Raw genomic sequence first — 15,224 nt, forward strand, 5'->3', positions numbered from 1 at the left:
CACAGCTCGCCGCCACAGCTTCAGCCATGGAAACTTTGAACATTGTCCTCTCAGGTTCAATGCACCCAGCCTCCGCAGCGATGCGAGTTGAAAGTCTGTTGGACAGGGGCCTCCTCCAGACGTTCCTAATTTACCTGTACCATCCGTTTGGGCTTACCAGGTCTGTCCAGAGTCCTCCCCCATCCCCTGACCCAACTCACCACCAGATGGTGATCAGGTGACCGCTCCGCCCCTCTCTTCACCCGAGTGCCCAAAACACAGCCTCAGATTTGAACAATTATAAAATCGATCATTGATCTTTGGCCTAGGGTGCTCTGGTAGCACGCACACTTATGAGCACCCTATGTTTGAACATGGTGTTTGTTATGGACAATCCATGACTAGCACCGAAGTCCAACAACAGACAACCACTTTGGTTCAGATCAGGGAGGCCGTTCCTCTCAATCACGCCTCTCCAAGTATCTCCATTATTGCCCACGTGTGCGTTGAAGTCCCCCAGCAGAACTATGGAGATCTGGAGCCGCATACAGGACTCTATTCAAGGTCTCCAAGAAGGCTGAATATTCCAAACTCTTGTTTGGTGCATATGAACAAACAACAGTCAGAGTTTTCTAGTCCAATAATTTGTAAAAAATAATGTTCCTTAATAAAATTTATTTTGTTAAAATTTTGGTTTATTTTGAAAAGAACGCTATCCCATTGTTAGTACACATGAGTGTCACTAGTCTAAAGCCTCCTGTCCACTATCTTGTTGGGATCATTTCGATGCAGCCTTGGCCCTTCTGTTACTGAAGCTTCTAGTAATGAACCCATTTTCAAACCAATTCCTCATAGTGTTCCACTCCCACAGGTGTGGTCACACGTATAGTTGTACCTTAAATTCACAGTTTATTTTTATAATTTAATGGTGTTTTCTGTATTTAAAAAATCTGTAAACTTAACAGGAAAATGTATGTAAAATTACAGATTCTTTGTCCAGTGTGTGAAGTCCGGGCCATTCCCTGACCGGGAATTGAACCCGGCCAGTAGCTGTGAGAGCGACGAATCCTAGCCACTGGACCATTAGGGAGTCCCATCCATCAAATTTATCTTTGTAGATGTATGTTTCTTTTTCACTTTCTGGAATGACTCATATTGCTTTAGGCGAGGAATGGCGCGTGGCTAGAGCTTCAGAAGGCAGGACATGACAGATTACACATCTGTCATATAGTCAGATTATATTCTTATTCTTATATTTCCTTCATTTAATTGCAGAAAGTTCTGGCACATCCCGCCGTTAATTTGTTCAATGCACTTAGTCAGTTTATGTATTGGACTATAGTCCCCTGACGATAAGGTTATGTAAATTTGCGTGTCATCTGCATAACTATGGTAACTTATTTTGTTGTTTTCCATAATCTGAGCCAGTGGAAGCATGTTGAGAACCAGTATTAATGGAGAAAGGACTGGAACATTTATTGTAGAGAATAAGTAGACTGACACTGAAGTATTGAGACAACAGTGACTGAAAATCTAATGCAATCTACATATTGGTCTTCTTCAAGATCTAAATAGATTTTCTCACCTCAGAGTCATCTGTAGCACGTAACGATTAGCTTCTGTCCCTCTGGACCCTGAGTGACAATCACTCTGCAGTGAATGAGATGCAGTTTACCCCCTCAGTCTAACCAAGACTATACTTTCAGGGATCATTTCTAGAGTTTCTGACTTAAGGAATGTGCTTCTAAAGTGTTTAGTTTCGCTGGCCATGATGATGAGTCGTGATATTCTTTTCTGAGCGTGAAGCTGACAGAGAGTATTGATTCACTTCATATGCTCTCTGTCATTAATGATCGTTCTATGCTTCTTTATGGAGTTTTGAGGAAGGGAATATGATCAGAGTGGTTGTAGCAAATGTGTGTTAAACTAACATGAGTGAAGGTAATAGAACATGCTAATCTTTCTATTTAACTGAAGTTATATTCGGTCTTAAAGTATGTTTAGTCCATGGTGAACAATGTTACCTGAAAGGGTTCACACCTACTTTGTTGACTTTGTAATGTCTTATGTCCAGTGTAAAAATGTAAACTGAGTTTAGCCATAACTAATTTTTATTTCTACCTTGCTTTTCCTACTATGACATGTCAAAAAGGTGCATTGTTTGAAAGGCCATCTCTACACATCCATGTTCCCCTCCCACAGGTGTTTCCACTTGACTAATCAGACTGTGTGGCTGCTTGATTAACATGTATTAAAGGGGTGGAACGGTACACTGAAGTCCCGGTGGACGGGATCCTATGTTGTAACGAGGTTTGAGTACATACAGCAAGTACTTGAAGGCAGGTTACTCTACGAGTGGATACGGGGCATTGAAGGTGATGTGTAAATCCTGATTGATTCTGAACATTTCCGGCCCGCGGCGTTGAGAGCGCCGAATCCTAGCCACTAGATCCATCACATCGATCAAACTTATTTTTGTAAATGTGAGTTTCCTTTTCACTTACTGGAATGACTCATTTTGTTTTAGGCAATGAATGGCGCCTGGCTAGAGCTTCAGAAGGCAGGACATGACAGATTACACATCTGTCCCATAGTCAGTTTGTATTCTTAAATACCAAGTCTCTTGCTGTTCCTTGACTAGTTGGCCACCCCTGCTTTGCATTGCTCCAGGTAAGTAGAAAGCAATCTGTTATGCACCTTTGCATTGCAATAAAATGTCAAAATTTGGACCTGAATCCAAAACATTACTCAATATTCACATACATTGTTTTTCAGGTAAAAAACCAGGGGTCAGGGGTTTAGTTACTGTTTGAAAAAATGAAAAGAATTGTTATTGAGACAGAGGCAGATGAAGTGTTTATGACCCATCGATGATGACAAAAGGCTACATCAGCTATTGGGGGTTTGATTTAAAGGAAGTGGTACTCTTTAAAAGTGTTGGGGTTCTACCATTTAACTAATGAAGAAGACTTTGACAAATCTAAATCAACCAGAACCAAGTCCAGGAACTTACTCTTTAAAATGTTATACAGTTGAGTGTTTTAACCTATTGAAATCCAATTGAAAATATATGGTTTTCTCGCCTAAATTTTTAACCTTAAAAAAGTGCTGCAGTTTCCACATGCTTTGGCCCTCTGGGATGACCCTGAGTTCATTGGGAACTTAACACTCTCAACTTGTTGTTTCTAGTGGCAGTGTGACACTAGGCCTTACTGACACAGAGCTACAGAGGTTAGAACACAGAATATCTATTTCCGTCCAAGTAAATCATCTGAAAAATTAATAAAAAGCACTACTGTAAGCATATTACATGGGCTACATACTAAAACAGTACTCTAGCCACATGTCACAACTTAGAACAGAAAAAATCCAGAAAAAATGACTTATAAAATGAATTTTATATGAATGTATTTCTACAGATATGTCTGTGCGTTTGTCTTATTTCTTATTTCTAAAAAAGCCCAAAAATTGCTAAATACAAAACTTCTGAAATACAAAAACACATCCACATCACTCACAGATATGTCTGAAAGAAGTACATACATAGATTTATAGAAATAAGTCGTCATAATTTCATGAAATGTTGAAATGCCATGAGAAGTCCATATTTTTGCCTTCAGACATCTGTAAAAGATCACAGGAATAGTTTTTGTTGGCCATGTTTGATATCAATCAACTCGTCTTCTTATTGGCTACACAGGGATGCCAGTATTATGACCTTATCTTCTAATTCGTGGGCTCCACTGTCAATCTTTCCCAGGTGGGCCCAATGGCGACTGTGCGATATCATTGGCTTAGCTTGAGGGTATCTCTTGATAGGCTGATGCTATTGGCTGGGAACAAGGTTCCAATCTGCAGAAGCCACAAATTGTAATGGTGTGTCGAACTTCGTTTTAGCCCGCACAGGGAAAAAGTTACAAGCTATAGAAACCGAGAAATGATGCACTATCTAGATTTCTGAACGTCGAAACTTGGCCAGAAACTACAAGATTGTGAGGGGACCAGATAATTATGGAATACAAGGCTTGGATGTTCTAATTCCTTGGAGTGTTTGCAATTTAGGAAATCAACGTTTATGAATATCTTTCACCGCTGTGAATAAAGACACGAGGACAAAGGTAGGGATGCATGCTCGATTTAGAGAGAAACTGTGCAGTGTTTCTTAACTTCATAACATGATTATAACCGCTGTAAGTCACCTTATCCTTTGTGCGGGGGCTTGATGGAATCACAAGACTGTAAGCTTTCTAATGATGTGCTGCATGACCGTGTTGGTGACGATTTAATGCTTGCAATTCATAAAAAACAATTCATGAAAACACGTTGTGGAAAAACACGTACCGTTTGGGGAACCGTAAGTCTCGTCTTAAGATACATTTTTGTTCCTTGCCTTTTAACTCCATGTGAGTTGTGTGGTCCTCTGATGTCTCTTATTGTTTTATTGTATTTTAGTATTTATTCCTTTGATCTATTTCTTATCTTTTTAAACCTGATGCTCTTATTTTGTTTTTACAATATTTTACATTAATTGTTTTGTATGTTTGAGTTTTCTGTGCATCACTTTGGTAACTTTGTGTTTGTAAAATGTGCTATAACAATAAAGTGGATTGGATTGGATTGGATAAAATAAGGTGTTCTGGTACATTGTGTTTTAACCCAGCTCAACTAAATGTGTCAGAAGCAGGATTGATGGTTAGATACACATCCTGTGTCTGGTTGCAGCTCCTCTTTCCATCTCAGCTGAACAGCACAACAGGTCGTGTTATCTTTGCTCTGCTGGTCCTGAAAAGATCATGATCTTGCAGTCACATTCCAACTGAAAGATAACAAATAAGTACACGAACGAATCACACTACTGTGACCTAGAGACCCCACCCTTAGTGAATAAGGCCAGGGGTGCAAGGGTAATAGAGCCAGACAAATTTGGCGGAGAGCTGTGGTAGCTTTAACTTTGTACTTTGTATCTAGAATATTCTATGCAATAAAAAGGATTCACACATCAACATCTGAGATTCTAAGTATTAATTGACTGACCCCTGAGACCAGAGTTGGACTGAGCTCCTACACAGTCCATCTCACATGAGCTCGGGCCCAGAGAAGCCGGTGGCGTTACAGGGTGTTGTTGATATAAGTCTACCACTTTGCATGGTAGAGTTTTACTTGCACTTGTAGATTTGTGCCGTCTGAGGGATCTCATGGGCATTCAATGTTGGTGTTCAGCCTTGCCAGCTTATGTGCAGAGATTTCTGAGTGATGGACAGTTCTTTCAGAAATGAAAGCCTTAACATGAATCCAGGGTATCTGGGGGTATCTGGGGGCATGTCTAGAAAGTTCCATAGATCTGCACAGGCCCCGGGGAAGTGAGGGGCTGATGGAATGGAATAAAAATTACTGAGGCAGCCGTCGAGACACTGAGATGGCCCGGCAGGTTCAAAATAGACAGGCCGTTATCATTAACCATTCGTACATATAGCTACAAAAAGTAAAGCACGGTAATTCATATGCATTTCACGTTATACTCCTGTCAGCACCACACAGACTGATACAGTATAAGACCTGGAATATCCGCATAGGGAGGAGGTCAGTGTGGATGTTTGAGTCCCAAACACAGGCTTTCTAGCCGGAGAGTAAAGTTTATGACACATGAGCGTAAGGAGAAAACACCAGACCTTCAACCAGTAAATATGTTTTTATGTCCCGCGAGTACTACTTAAGTGGACTACCCAAACTACAACCTTTTTTTCTTGTCTTACCTAGTTATTTTGGTGTCTAAACTTAACTGCTCTTATGATGGTCACCTTTTTTCATCTATACTTAACTGTAACAGCTACTGTCAAGACCGTCAACTCACGCTGACCGGTTCCCAACTCAACTCAACTCAACTGCCACGTGACCGGTTGACTGTTAGCTTTCAGCAGCCAACGAATTTATGGTAGAGGTCATACTAACTGCATTCATGAGAATGCTTTGCATCAGTTTACACACCTGGTTCCTCTTAAAAATTGAAGGAGAGTGTAATTTGTTGTGTCCTCAAACATAAGAGAAGCTCACTTGTTTCTAGTTGCATATCACCCCTTCTCTTCAATTTTGTGCTGTCACCCAAAACGGCAATCTGGGAACTCTAGATCTGGAACAAGTAACTTGCCCACTGCCTGTCAGTAGATCTGCTCAGGACGCTGATTGGCGGGGCCTAGGTAGGGCCTACACAAACCATAGAATGTTAAAACAATGGATTCAGCATCAGTGACTTCTTCCATTGGTATGTTGACTTATAAAGCTAGTAGTTAGCATTATTCATCTTGCTATTTTGGAGCCAGAAATGAGACAAGATGGCGGAGCTGGGAATAATGAATGCATCTTGGCCACCATCGTGTATGTTTTTAATGGCGCTGCGCTGAGCTACATGCTAGAGAGGAAACATTGCAGATTTTTAACCAGTTGATGCGAGTTATCCAGCAGACTTTCGCTAAGGCGTAAACATGGACATTTGTGCCAGTTGGTGGTATTGCTATGGACAAACTCTGCAGGGCATTACTCTGATAAGCAAAAATAACGATCAACCATGTGTCCAGTTAAATAAAAGAAAATCATAGTATTGTATTGTGTGAACAGCTTGTGGCATTTTCTTTTCCGGGACGCAAGAGTTTCACCAACACAAGTTCCTTCCTGAGGCTATTTAGGAGATCCGTCATCTCTGCATCCAGAGCTTAGCGCCTCCCAGGTCTATTGTGATTGGGTTAAAGAAATGCCAAAAACCCGGTGTTTCTTTCTTCTATCCCAGAATGCATCTTGCATCTGCGGTGTAGCCGTACTTTACTTCACATGGCTGTAGAGATAGAGCTGGAAATGCAAAAGTACTATTTAAGTAACTTGACAAGGAATGTGTAGGGCAACGATCAGGACTTTCCTGAGCCAGCCCTAACTACAAGCTTTATCAAAGAGGAAAGTCTTAAGCCTACTCTTAAATGTGGAGACGGTGTCTGCCTCCTGATCCCTAACTGGAACCTGGTTCCACAGGAGAGGAGCCTGCTAGCTGAACACACTGGCTCCCATTCTACTTTTAGAGACTCTAGGAACCACAAGTAACCCTGCATTCTAGGAGCGTAGTGCTCTGGTGGGGTAGTAAGGTACTATGAGTTCTTTAAGATAAGATCCATCCATCCATCTTCATCTGCTTATCCGGTATTGGGTCGCAGGGGCAGCAGCTCCAGTAGGGGACCCCAAACTTCTCTTTCCCGAGCCACATCTACCAGCTCCGACTGGGGGATCCCTAGGCGTTCCCAGGCAGAGGTTGGAAATATAATCTCTCCACCTAGTCCTGGGTCTTCCCCGAGGCCTCCTCCCAGCTGGACGTGCCTGGAACACCTCCCTAGGGAGGCGCCCGGGAGGCATCCTTACCATATGCCCGAACCACCTCAACTGGCTCCTTTCGACGCAAAAGAGCAGTGGCTCGACTCCGAGCTCCTCTCGGATGACTGAGCTTCTCACCCTATCTCTAAGGGAGATGCCAGCCACCCTCCTGAGCCCCCATTTCGGCCGTTTGTACCCTTGATCTCGTTCTTTCGATCAGGACCCAGCCTTCATGGCCATAGGTGAGGATAGGAACGAAAATTGCCCGGTAGATCGAAAGCTTTGCCTTCTGGCTCAGCTCTCTTTTCGTCACAACGGTGCGATAAACGGAATGTAATACCGCACCGGCTGCTCCGATTCGCCGACCAATCTCACGCTCCATGGTCCCCTCACTCGCGAACAAGACTCCAAGGTACTTAAACTCCTTCACTTGGGGTAAGGACTCACTCCCTACCCGAAGAAAGCACTCCATCGGTTTCCTGCTGAGAACCATGGCCTCAGATTTAGAGGTGCTGATCCTCATCCCAGCCGCTTCACACTCAGCTGCAAACCGATACAGTGAGTGCTGAAGGTCACAGACCAATGACGACATCAGGACCACATCATCTGCAAAAAGCAGCGATGAGATCCCGAGCTCACCAAACTGCAAACGCCTCGATATCCTGTCCATAAATATTACAAACAGGATTGGTGACAAAGCGCAGCCCTGGCGGATTCAACCCTCACCTGGAACGAGTCCAGCTTACTGCCAAGAACCCGGACACAGCTCTCGCTTTGGTCATATAGAGATTGGATGGCCCTGAGAAGGGACCCCCTCACCCCATACTCCCGCAGCACCTTCCACAATTTCTCCCGGGGCACCCGGTCATACGCCTTCTCCAGATCCACAAAACACATGTAGACTGGTTGGGCATACTCCCAGGCCCCCTTCAAGATCCTTGCGAGAGTGAAGATCTGATCCGTTGTTCCACGGCCAGGACGAAATCCACATTTTTCCTCTTCAATCCGAGGTTCGACTATAGGTCGAACCCTCCTTTCCAGCACCTTGGAGTAGACTTTACCAGGGAGGCTGAGAAGTGTGATACCCCTGTAATTCGCTCACACCCTCTGGTCCCCATTTTTGAAGAGGGGAACCACCACCCCGGTCTGCCACTCCTTAGGCACCGCCCAGACTTTCACGCAATGTTGAAGAGGCGTGTCAACCAAGACATCCCCTCCTCACCCAGAGCTTTCAGCATTTCTGGACAGATCTCATCAATCCCTGGGGCTTTGCCGCCGTGGAGTTGTTTGACTACCTCAGCGACTTCCACCAGGGTTAAGATAAGATGGAGAAACTAAAACAGGAGAGATGTGATCTCTTTTTCTGGTTCCTGTCAGAACACGTGCTGCAGCATTCTGGATCAGCTAAAGAGTTTTTATGGACTTTTTTGAGCAGCCTGATAATAAAGAATTGCAGTAATCCAGCCTAGAAGTAACAAATGCATGGACGAGTTTTTCTGAATCATTTTTTGACAGGATATTCCTGATTTTTGCAATATTAAGTAGGTGAAAGAAGGGTGAGAATTAAACGACATGTCCTGACCAAAGATAACTCCAAGATTCATCACAGTGGTGGAGGCCAGGGTGATGCCATCCAGAGTAACTATCTCTTTGGATAAAGCATCATGGAAGTGCTTGGGCCCAGAACAATAACTTCAGTTTTATCTGAGTTTAACATTGGAAAATTACAGGTCATCCAGGTTTTAATGTCTTAAAGGCATCCTGATTTTGCATTATTATTTTCACAAAGCACTGTAGGATCACATTAGGCCATATTAGTAACTTTATTAACAAGTAAAACAGGTGTCACTAAATTACTTACTATGTTTCCATTCTTGAACATATTACTTCTCCTGAAGAATACTTACTGCAAATGATCATCTCCCTATAGATCAGTGTTTGATGGGCTAAATGACCATTTACTTTGTTGGCATTGTCAGACACAAACTGTCAGGTCCCGTGAGGTTTAATCTGCCTCTCTGTTAGCAATGTCTTACAGCCCATTAGTGGCTCCTAAAGGCGGTCTGCTGAACCCCTCTGGACAGGAAGTTTGTTCACACCTGATGACATCTCAACCATTGAGGTGTCTGCAATCAGAGGTGTGAAGACAAACAAGCATCAACATGAACTCATCAACATGTGATGTAATCATTACTGAACAGGACTATTTTTTTCAGTTGACATTGTTTCTGACAAGAGCACAATTATTTAATTAATCGAAATTGTCTAGATCTTTGACAAAAAGGGATTCCATTAGCATGTGTAATGTGAGAGGGGTTGCTGCCAGTCCCAAATTCACAAAGAATTATCTCCCAACTCTGCAGCTCCTTTCATATCTAAGGAGAGTGTTTTTTACTCACTGTTTTTTGTTTTGTTTTTAAGGCCCAAAAGTGAACATGTTTTGTTCACTCTCACAGTTTCACTCACTTTTTTAGTACTCTCTAAAAAATAAACAGAAAATAGATGAAATTGGAGAACAGCTGGTGAATATAGTAGAGGATTTAGCAGGTAAAGAGAGTTAGGGTTGTAGAGCTGCTGGAACGCATCCGAAGGTGCAGGAAGTAAGTTCACGAAGTATAAGAGAGCCAAATTCTGATGCAAGTTGAGGTGTTGGATGGGTCAAACTAACTACTGAATCACAGGACTTTTCCCAAGGAACTGAGGATCATGTGTTAAAAAATTAATTAGTGGGACCCCATGTTAAATCAGTTGGTTTGGCACGTGACCATGAAAAGAGGTTTATTTCTCAATACAAAAGTCTGGGGTTTAACTTGACCTGTCTTCCTTCTCTCTCTCCCCTAGCTGTCCTGGTAAATAAATTCCGAGATGGACCTCTCTCCATGATGAAGCTCTCATTGTCCATGGCGTTGTGGAGGAGACTTAAAGGATAGTGGGGATGTTTAGGTAGACTGACTGGATACTCTTGCCGTTTCTCTCCTTCGCGTCTGTGCAACCGGCCTGCGGCTCGCATGAAAAACGACCTGGGGCGTATCTTTATTGGAGCGGAGAGACTATTCACGAGGTTGCCCTATGACGCGGCTGGTGGAAGATCAAGCATTGCCGTGAATGTCCGTGATTGCTTTTGTGGCTCGCGGCGCCTTAATAACGCTGCGACGACGTGCCTGGTGAAAAATACCAGCAACTTTCACCTGGCTGGTCGGCTGTGGGCCGTCACCCTATTTAAGTTAGATATGATTGTGTTATGAGAAAGCTTTGCATCAGATTACCCACATGAATACAAATGGAACTGACCTTACACAAAGGGAAGCTTACTTGATTCCAGGTGCAATTTGACATTCACTTCCAACAGAGTTCAATCAAATTTAACTTGGACACTCAAAACTGTGATCTTGGATCTCCATGGTGCTGGAATTTTCCCATTCATTGGGGACATTTTGATAATTTTGCTTTTTAATTAAACTGCATCGCAAAATAATACAAGCAGCAGAGAATGCACAGAGTTACTGTATTTTGTGGTGGTCACCACGCAATGAACAACTACCGCTGGGACACGATCCACGGTCTCTGGGGGACAACCCAACGGGGGAAAAAAATGCCATGCTAAGCTATAACCAGAGCCCAGGCCAAGCTGGTAGATGAGCCCTCTGTCACCCTCAGTGCCCTGCCTTTTTATGATGCAGATCTGGACACTCAACCAGAGATGCCGTGGACGTCACTCAGGCAAAAAAGGCAGGAGAGGTTCCAGCACATAACTGTCACAAAATCCCCAGTTGCAGTTGCAATATGCTATTCTCTATCATCCACATGGACCAGCTAAGCAGCTTGTGGTTCTCAAGGTGAACCCAAAACACTGTACTTCTCTTGGGTCACTCTGTTCCCTGGGCTGGCCATCTAGGGAAGCATAAGAACCTGGCTCGCGTTAGACGGTACTTTTACTGGCCTGGTTGGCAGGCAGATGTTTCTCAGTTTTGTAGGACTTGCCCTCAGTACCAGAAAACTTCAAGTAAAGGACAGTGTAGACCTCCACTCCAACCCCTCCCCATTGTCAGCACTCCCTTTGAGTGTCTTAGTATGGATATTGTTGGTCCAGTTGAAAAAACACAGATTACTCTACTAGATACCCAGAGGTTTTCCACTGAAATCTGTCAATGCAAAGATTGTGGCATTCTCCTTGGTCCAGTTCTTCTCTAGAGTTGGTTTCCCTGATGAGATGTTAACTGACCAAGGCATTAACTTTATGTCCACGCTTCTGAAACAGATTTACCAACTGCTTAGCTCAAGAATGTGCGAACAACCCCTTACGACCCACAGACGGACAGACTGACAGAACGGTTCAATCAGACCCTCAAGCAAATGCTCTGTAAGTTCGTTAATGACACTGGTTCTAATTGGGATCAAGGGCAACCCTACCTCCTTTTTGCATACCGGGAAGTACCCCAGGCCTCCACGGGGTTTTCCGCATTTGAACTGTTGTATGGTTATGAGTTAAGGGGACCACTGACCTTGCTTAGGGAGGCCTGGGAAGGGGACAAGCAGAGGGAGGGGGGTGTCAACTGCATCTCCTATGTTGTTCACATGAGAGAAAGGCTGCAGAAGATAGCAGAAGTAGCCCAGCAGTACATGGCGCAGGCCCAGCGGTACCAGAAAGAATGGGATGATAAGTCGGCACGGCCATGAACCTTAGTTCTAGGTCAGAAGGTCCTAGTCATGCTGCCTACCAGTGACAGCAAACTGCTGGCAAAGTGGCAGGGACTCTTCAAGTAGGAGAAGCAACTTGGACCCACTACCTTCCAAGTTGCTACTGCAAGCCGACCACGTTCCAGCAGGGTGCTGCATGTGAACCTCCTAAAGGAGGTTTGCTGAAAGACTTGGAAGGAAGGCAAAAGGATTTGCTGATCAGAGCAGTGGAGAAGGAAGAGGTGGTAGTTGACCAGTATCTGCCCTCAGCAGCCCCAGCGGAACCTGACCTGGACCATCTGCCAGCCGATTTATGCTTTATGTAATTGTCAAATATTTCAAGAGCAGGATCCCTCCTGTAACTCAGGAGGGATCCTGGTGTCCTTGAAAAAAGAAGTTGAACTAATGCTGTCTCTGAGGATCATCAAACAATACGGTTTTGTATTGATTTCCGATACCTGAACTCTGTGTCAAAGTTTGATTGCTATTCAACATCACATATCGATGACACAATTGAGCACCTGGGGAGAGCACCTGGCCTGGCACACACACGTAAACCATGCCCTTAGCTGCCAGTAGCTCTGCACCAGACGCTGATTGGCTGATATAGTGGACGGAGCGTCAGCGAATTCACTCTTTGGTTTGACTCCAGTTTTGAAACTAGCAGTTTGTCTTGTTTAGTAGGCCATTGCTAGTCTTCAACTTGCTGATTTGAGTCATCCAGCAGAGTTTCTCCTGGGCCATCTCCCTATCAGTGGGATTGCTATGGAAATGGTACACATGGCAATACTCTGGTAAGACCAAATGATGTTTAACCATGTGTCCAGCTAATTTAAATAGCTCACATAACTGTATTGTGTGATTTTACAATGTGTGTGATGAAACATTTGCACCTGGCAAATGAAAACGCCAGAAACAATAATAAATCAAGTTATTATTGTTTCTGGCGTTTTCATTTGCCAGGTGCAAATGTTTCACCAAACCAAGGTCCTTCCCGAGACTATTTAGCAGAGCCACCGTCTCTGCATGCAGATCTTAGCGTCTCCTGAGTTAATTGTGATTGGTTACAAGAAGTGCAAACAACCCAGAGTGTTGTTTTCTCCTATCCCATAATGCATCTGTGGTGTAGCCAGACCTTACTCCACATGGCTGTAGAGACAGTGCTGGAAATGCAAGACTTCTGTTTTAGAAACTTAAAAAGTTTTTAATAAATAGGACAAAGGAAAGGAAACAAGGGTAGAAAATGACCAATGAGAGATTTGATAGAGGGACAGTGAGAAAGGCAGGGTTGCAGAGAGAATGATGAAGATGATGGTGGGATGTGCAGAGTCAGGGAGGAGGGGCATCAGAGTCAAACAGGGACTGAGAAAGAGGACGGGATGAAGAGAATGAGAGAGAGATAAATCAGTTACATGACTCAGGTTTGTTCAGAAAGCTGCCAGAGCTGCAGCTATCTGCAGACCTCTGCAGATGGAGGTTGAGGACAGAGCCGAGCTTTGCTTTCCACAGTTCCCAAACACCTCCTGCAGGAAGCCCTCATCTCCTTGGCCCCAAACTCTGGTCCTTTACATTGTGTGGTACTCCCTCTCTCTGACCACTGTGACTCTCAACCTGCTCATCATCATCTCAATCTCCCACTTCAGGCAGATATTAACTTCTTTGCTTCTCTCTACAGGATGTGTAAAGTTAAAATGGGAACAGCTGCTGTATATTTGGAAGAATTGTCTTTGAGTTAGGTCTGAATATTGTTGCCAGAGATGTGATGCCAGAGACTGCTGTTCATGGCCACTCTGTTACCAATGATAATTACTGCTTTCTGTCCACCGTGACCGCAACCAAGTCATTTTAACTGTCTACTCTTACTGATGTAGGGGATTAAAAAATATTTAAACTAATATGGATTTTATATTTTTAATTTTGAAAAATTGGTTAGGGTTGTCATGTCAGTGTTGTTCTGTCCATTTTGTTGGTTTATTAATTACTTTTTACTTTCCCTGCAGGCAGCTACACACACCCACCAACATCCTCCTCCGCTGTCTGGCTGTCTCAGACTTTCTAGTGGGCCTCGTGCTGATGCCTGTAGAAGTTCTGCGACAAACATCCTGTTGGTTTCTTGGTGACTTTGTATGTTTTCTTTATAATTCTCTTACAATCATCATTACTGTATCCTCACTAGGCGACATAGTGCTCATATCAGTTGACCGTTATGTGGCTATTTGTGACCCTCTGCATTACAACACCAGAATCACTTTGAACAGAGTTAAACTCAGTGTTTGTCTATGTTGGCTCTATTCTGCTTCCTACAGCTTTGTCTTTATGAAGGATGACCTGACTCAACCCGGGAGGTATAATTCCTGCTACGGAGAATGTTTGTTGGTCACTGACTATTTCACAGGACTTATAGATCTTGTTTTGTCCTTTATTCTTCCAGTTACTGTAATTGTGGCTCTGTATCTGAGAGTGTTTGCCATAGCTGTAGCTCAGGCCCGTGCAATGCGCTCTCACATCACAGCTGTCACACTCCAGCATTCAGTGACTCCAAAGGCAAAGAAATCAGAGCTGAAAGCAGCCAGGACTCTTGGTGTTCTGGTACTTGTGTTTCTAATGTGTTTATGCCCATATTACTGTGTCTCTCTTGCAGGTGACAGCTTCATTAATGTTTCATCTGCATCCTATTTTCTCTTTGTGTGTCAATTTAACTCTGGTCTAAACCCTGTGATCTACGCCTTATTTTATCCCTGGTTTAGAAAAGCAGTTAAACTCATAGTTACTCTTCAGATATTGCAGCCTGGCTCTCGTGAGACCAACATGCTGTAGATGGACTGAGATGGACTGGCTGTGGAGGGACTGAGATCAGACTCGGTCTAAGGATTAAATGAATGAATATGTTGCTCCTGTTCAGTGACTGAACTATCAAATACAGAAAGTGAAGATATATTTTCCTGTCTTTAAGTCTAAATTGTGTATGATCAACAATTGAAAGGTCTGTTCTTCAGCTTTCTCTTGTTGTGTATTGAGTCTCTCTGATGCTGCTGCATTCAAAGAAAGAGTCATAAGCACCATATACTGTTTCTAGGTAATCACTAGTGACATGTAACATTTCAACACAAGCAATATGAAAGCTTTGTATTTATGTCTCTATATTTTGTCAAAGCATCACCTCTGTGATTTATGTTGATTTTGTTACAAACAGAAATCCCAGGCCTGCTCGGCCTCTG

The 15,224-nt window shown here is 43.4% G+C and overlaps 1 protein-coding gene and 1 non-coding gene across 2 annotated transcripts; both read left to right on the plus strand.

The window, feature by feature from the left end:
• The first annotated feature begins 1,669 nt into the window (after positions 1-1,669).
• LOC117941282 lies at positions 1,670-1,885 on the plus strand. Its single transcript, XR_004655889.1, has one exon. It is a non-coding gene; the product is annotated as a small nucleolar RNA U3 (small nucleolar RNA).
• An 11,451-nt stretch (positions 1,886-13,336) lies between these two features.
• LOC117941280 (trace amine-associated receptor 13c-like) lies at positions 13,337-14,823 on the plus strand. Its single transcript, XM_034866350.1, has 2 exons — positions 13,337-13,649; positions 14,007-14,823. Exons 1-2 carry the CDS (start codon positions 13,477-13,479, stop codon positions 14,821-14,823), a joined length of 990 nt encoding a protein of 329 aa, XP_034722241.1. The 5' UTR covers positions 13,337-13,476.
• The last annotated feature ends 401 nt before the right edge of the window (positions 14,824-15,224 follow it).

This window comes from Etheostoma cragini, unplaced genomic scaffold, assembly GCF_013103735.1.
Source record: "Etheostoma cragini isolate CJK2018 unplaced genomic scaffold, CSU_Ecrag_1.0 ScbMSFa_470, whole genome shotgun sequence".
In the NCBI taxonomy this organism is placed as follows: Eukaryota; Metazoa; Chordata; class Actinopteri; order Perciformes; family Percidae; genus Etheostoma; species Etheostoma cragini.

Bases quoted from the DNA above. Each gene is read 5' to 3' on its own strand.
- LOC117941280 (XM_034866350.1), top strand. From the start codon at position 13,477: ATGGAGGTTGAGGACAGAGCCGAGCTTTGCTTTCCACAGTTCCCAAAC. The intron at 13,650-14,006 runs GCAGATATTAAC...CTTTCCCTGCAG, and splicing joins ATCTCAATCTCCCACTTCAG to GCAGCTACACACACCCACCA.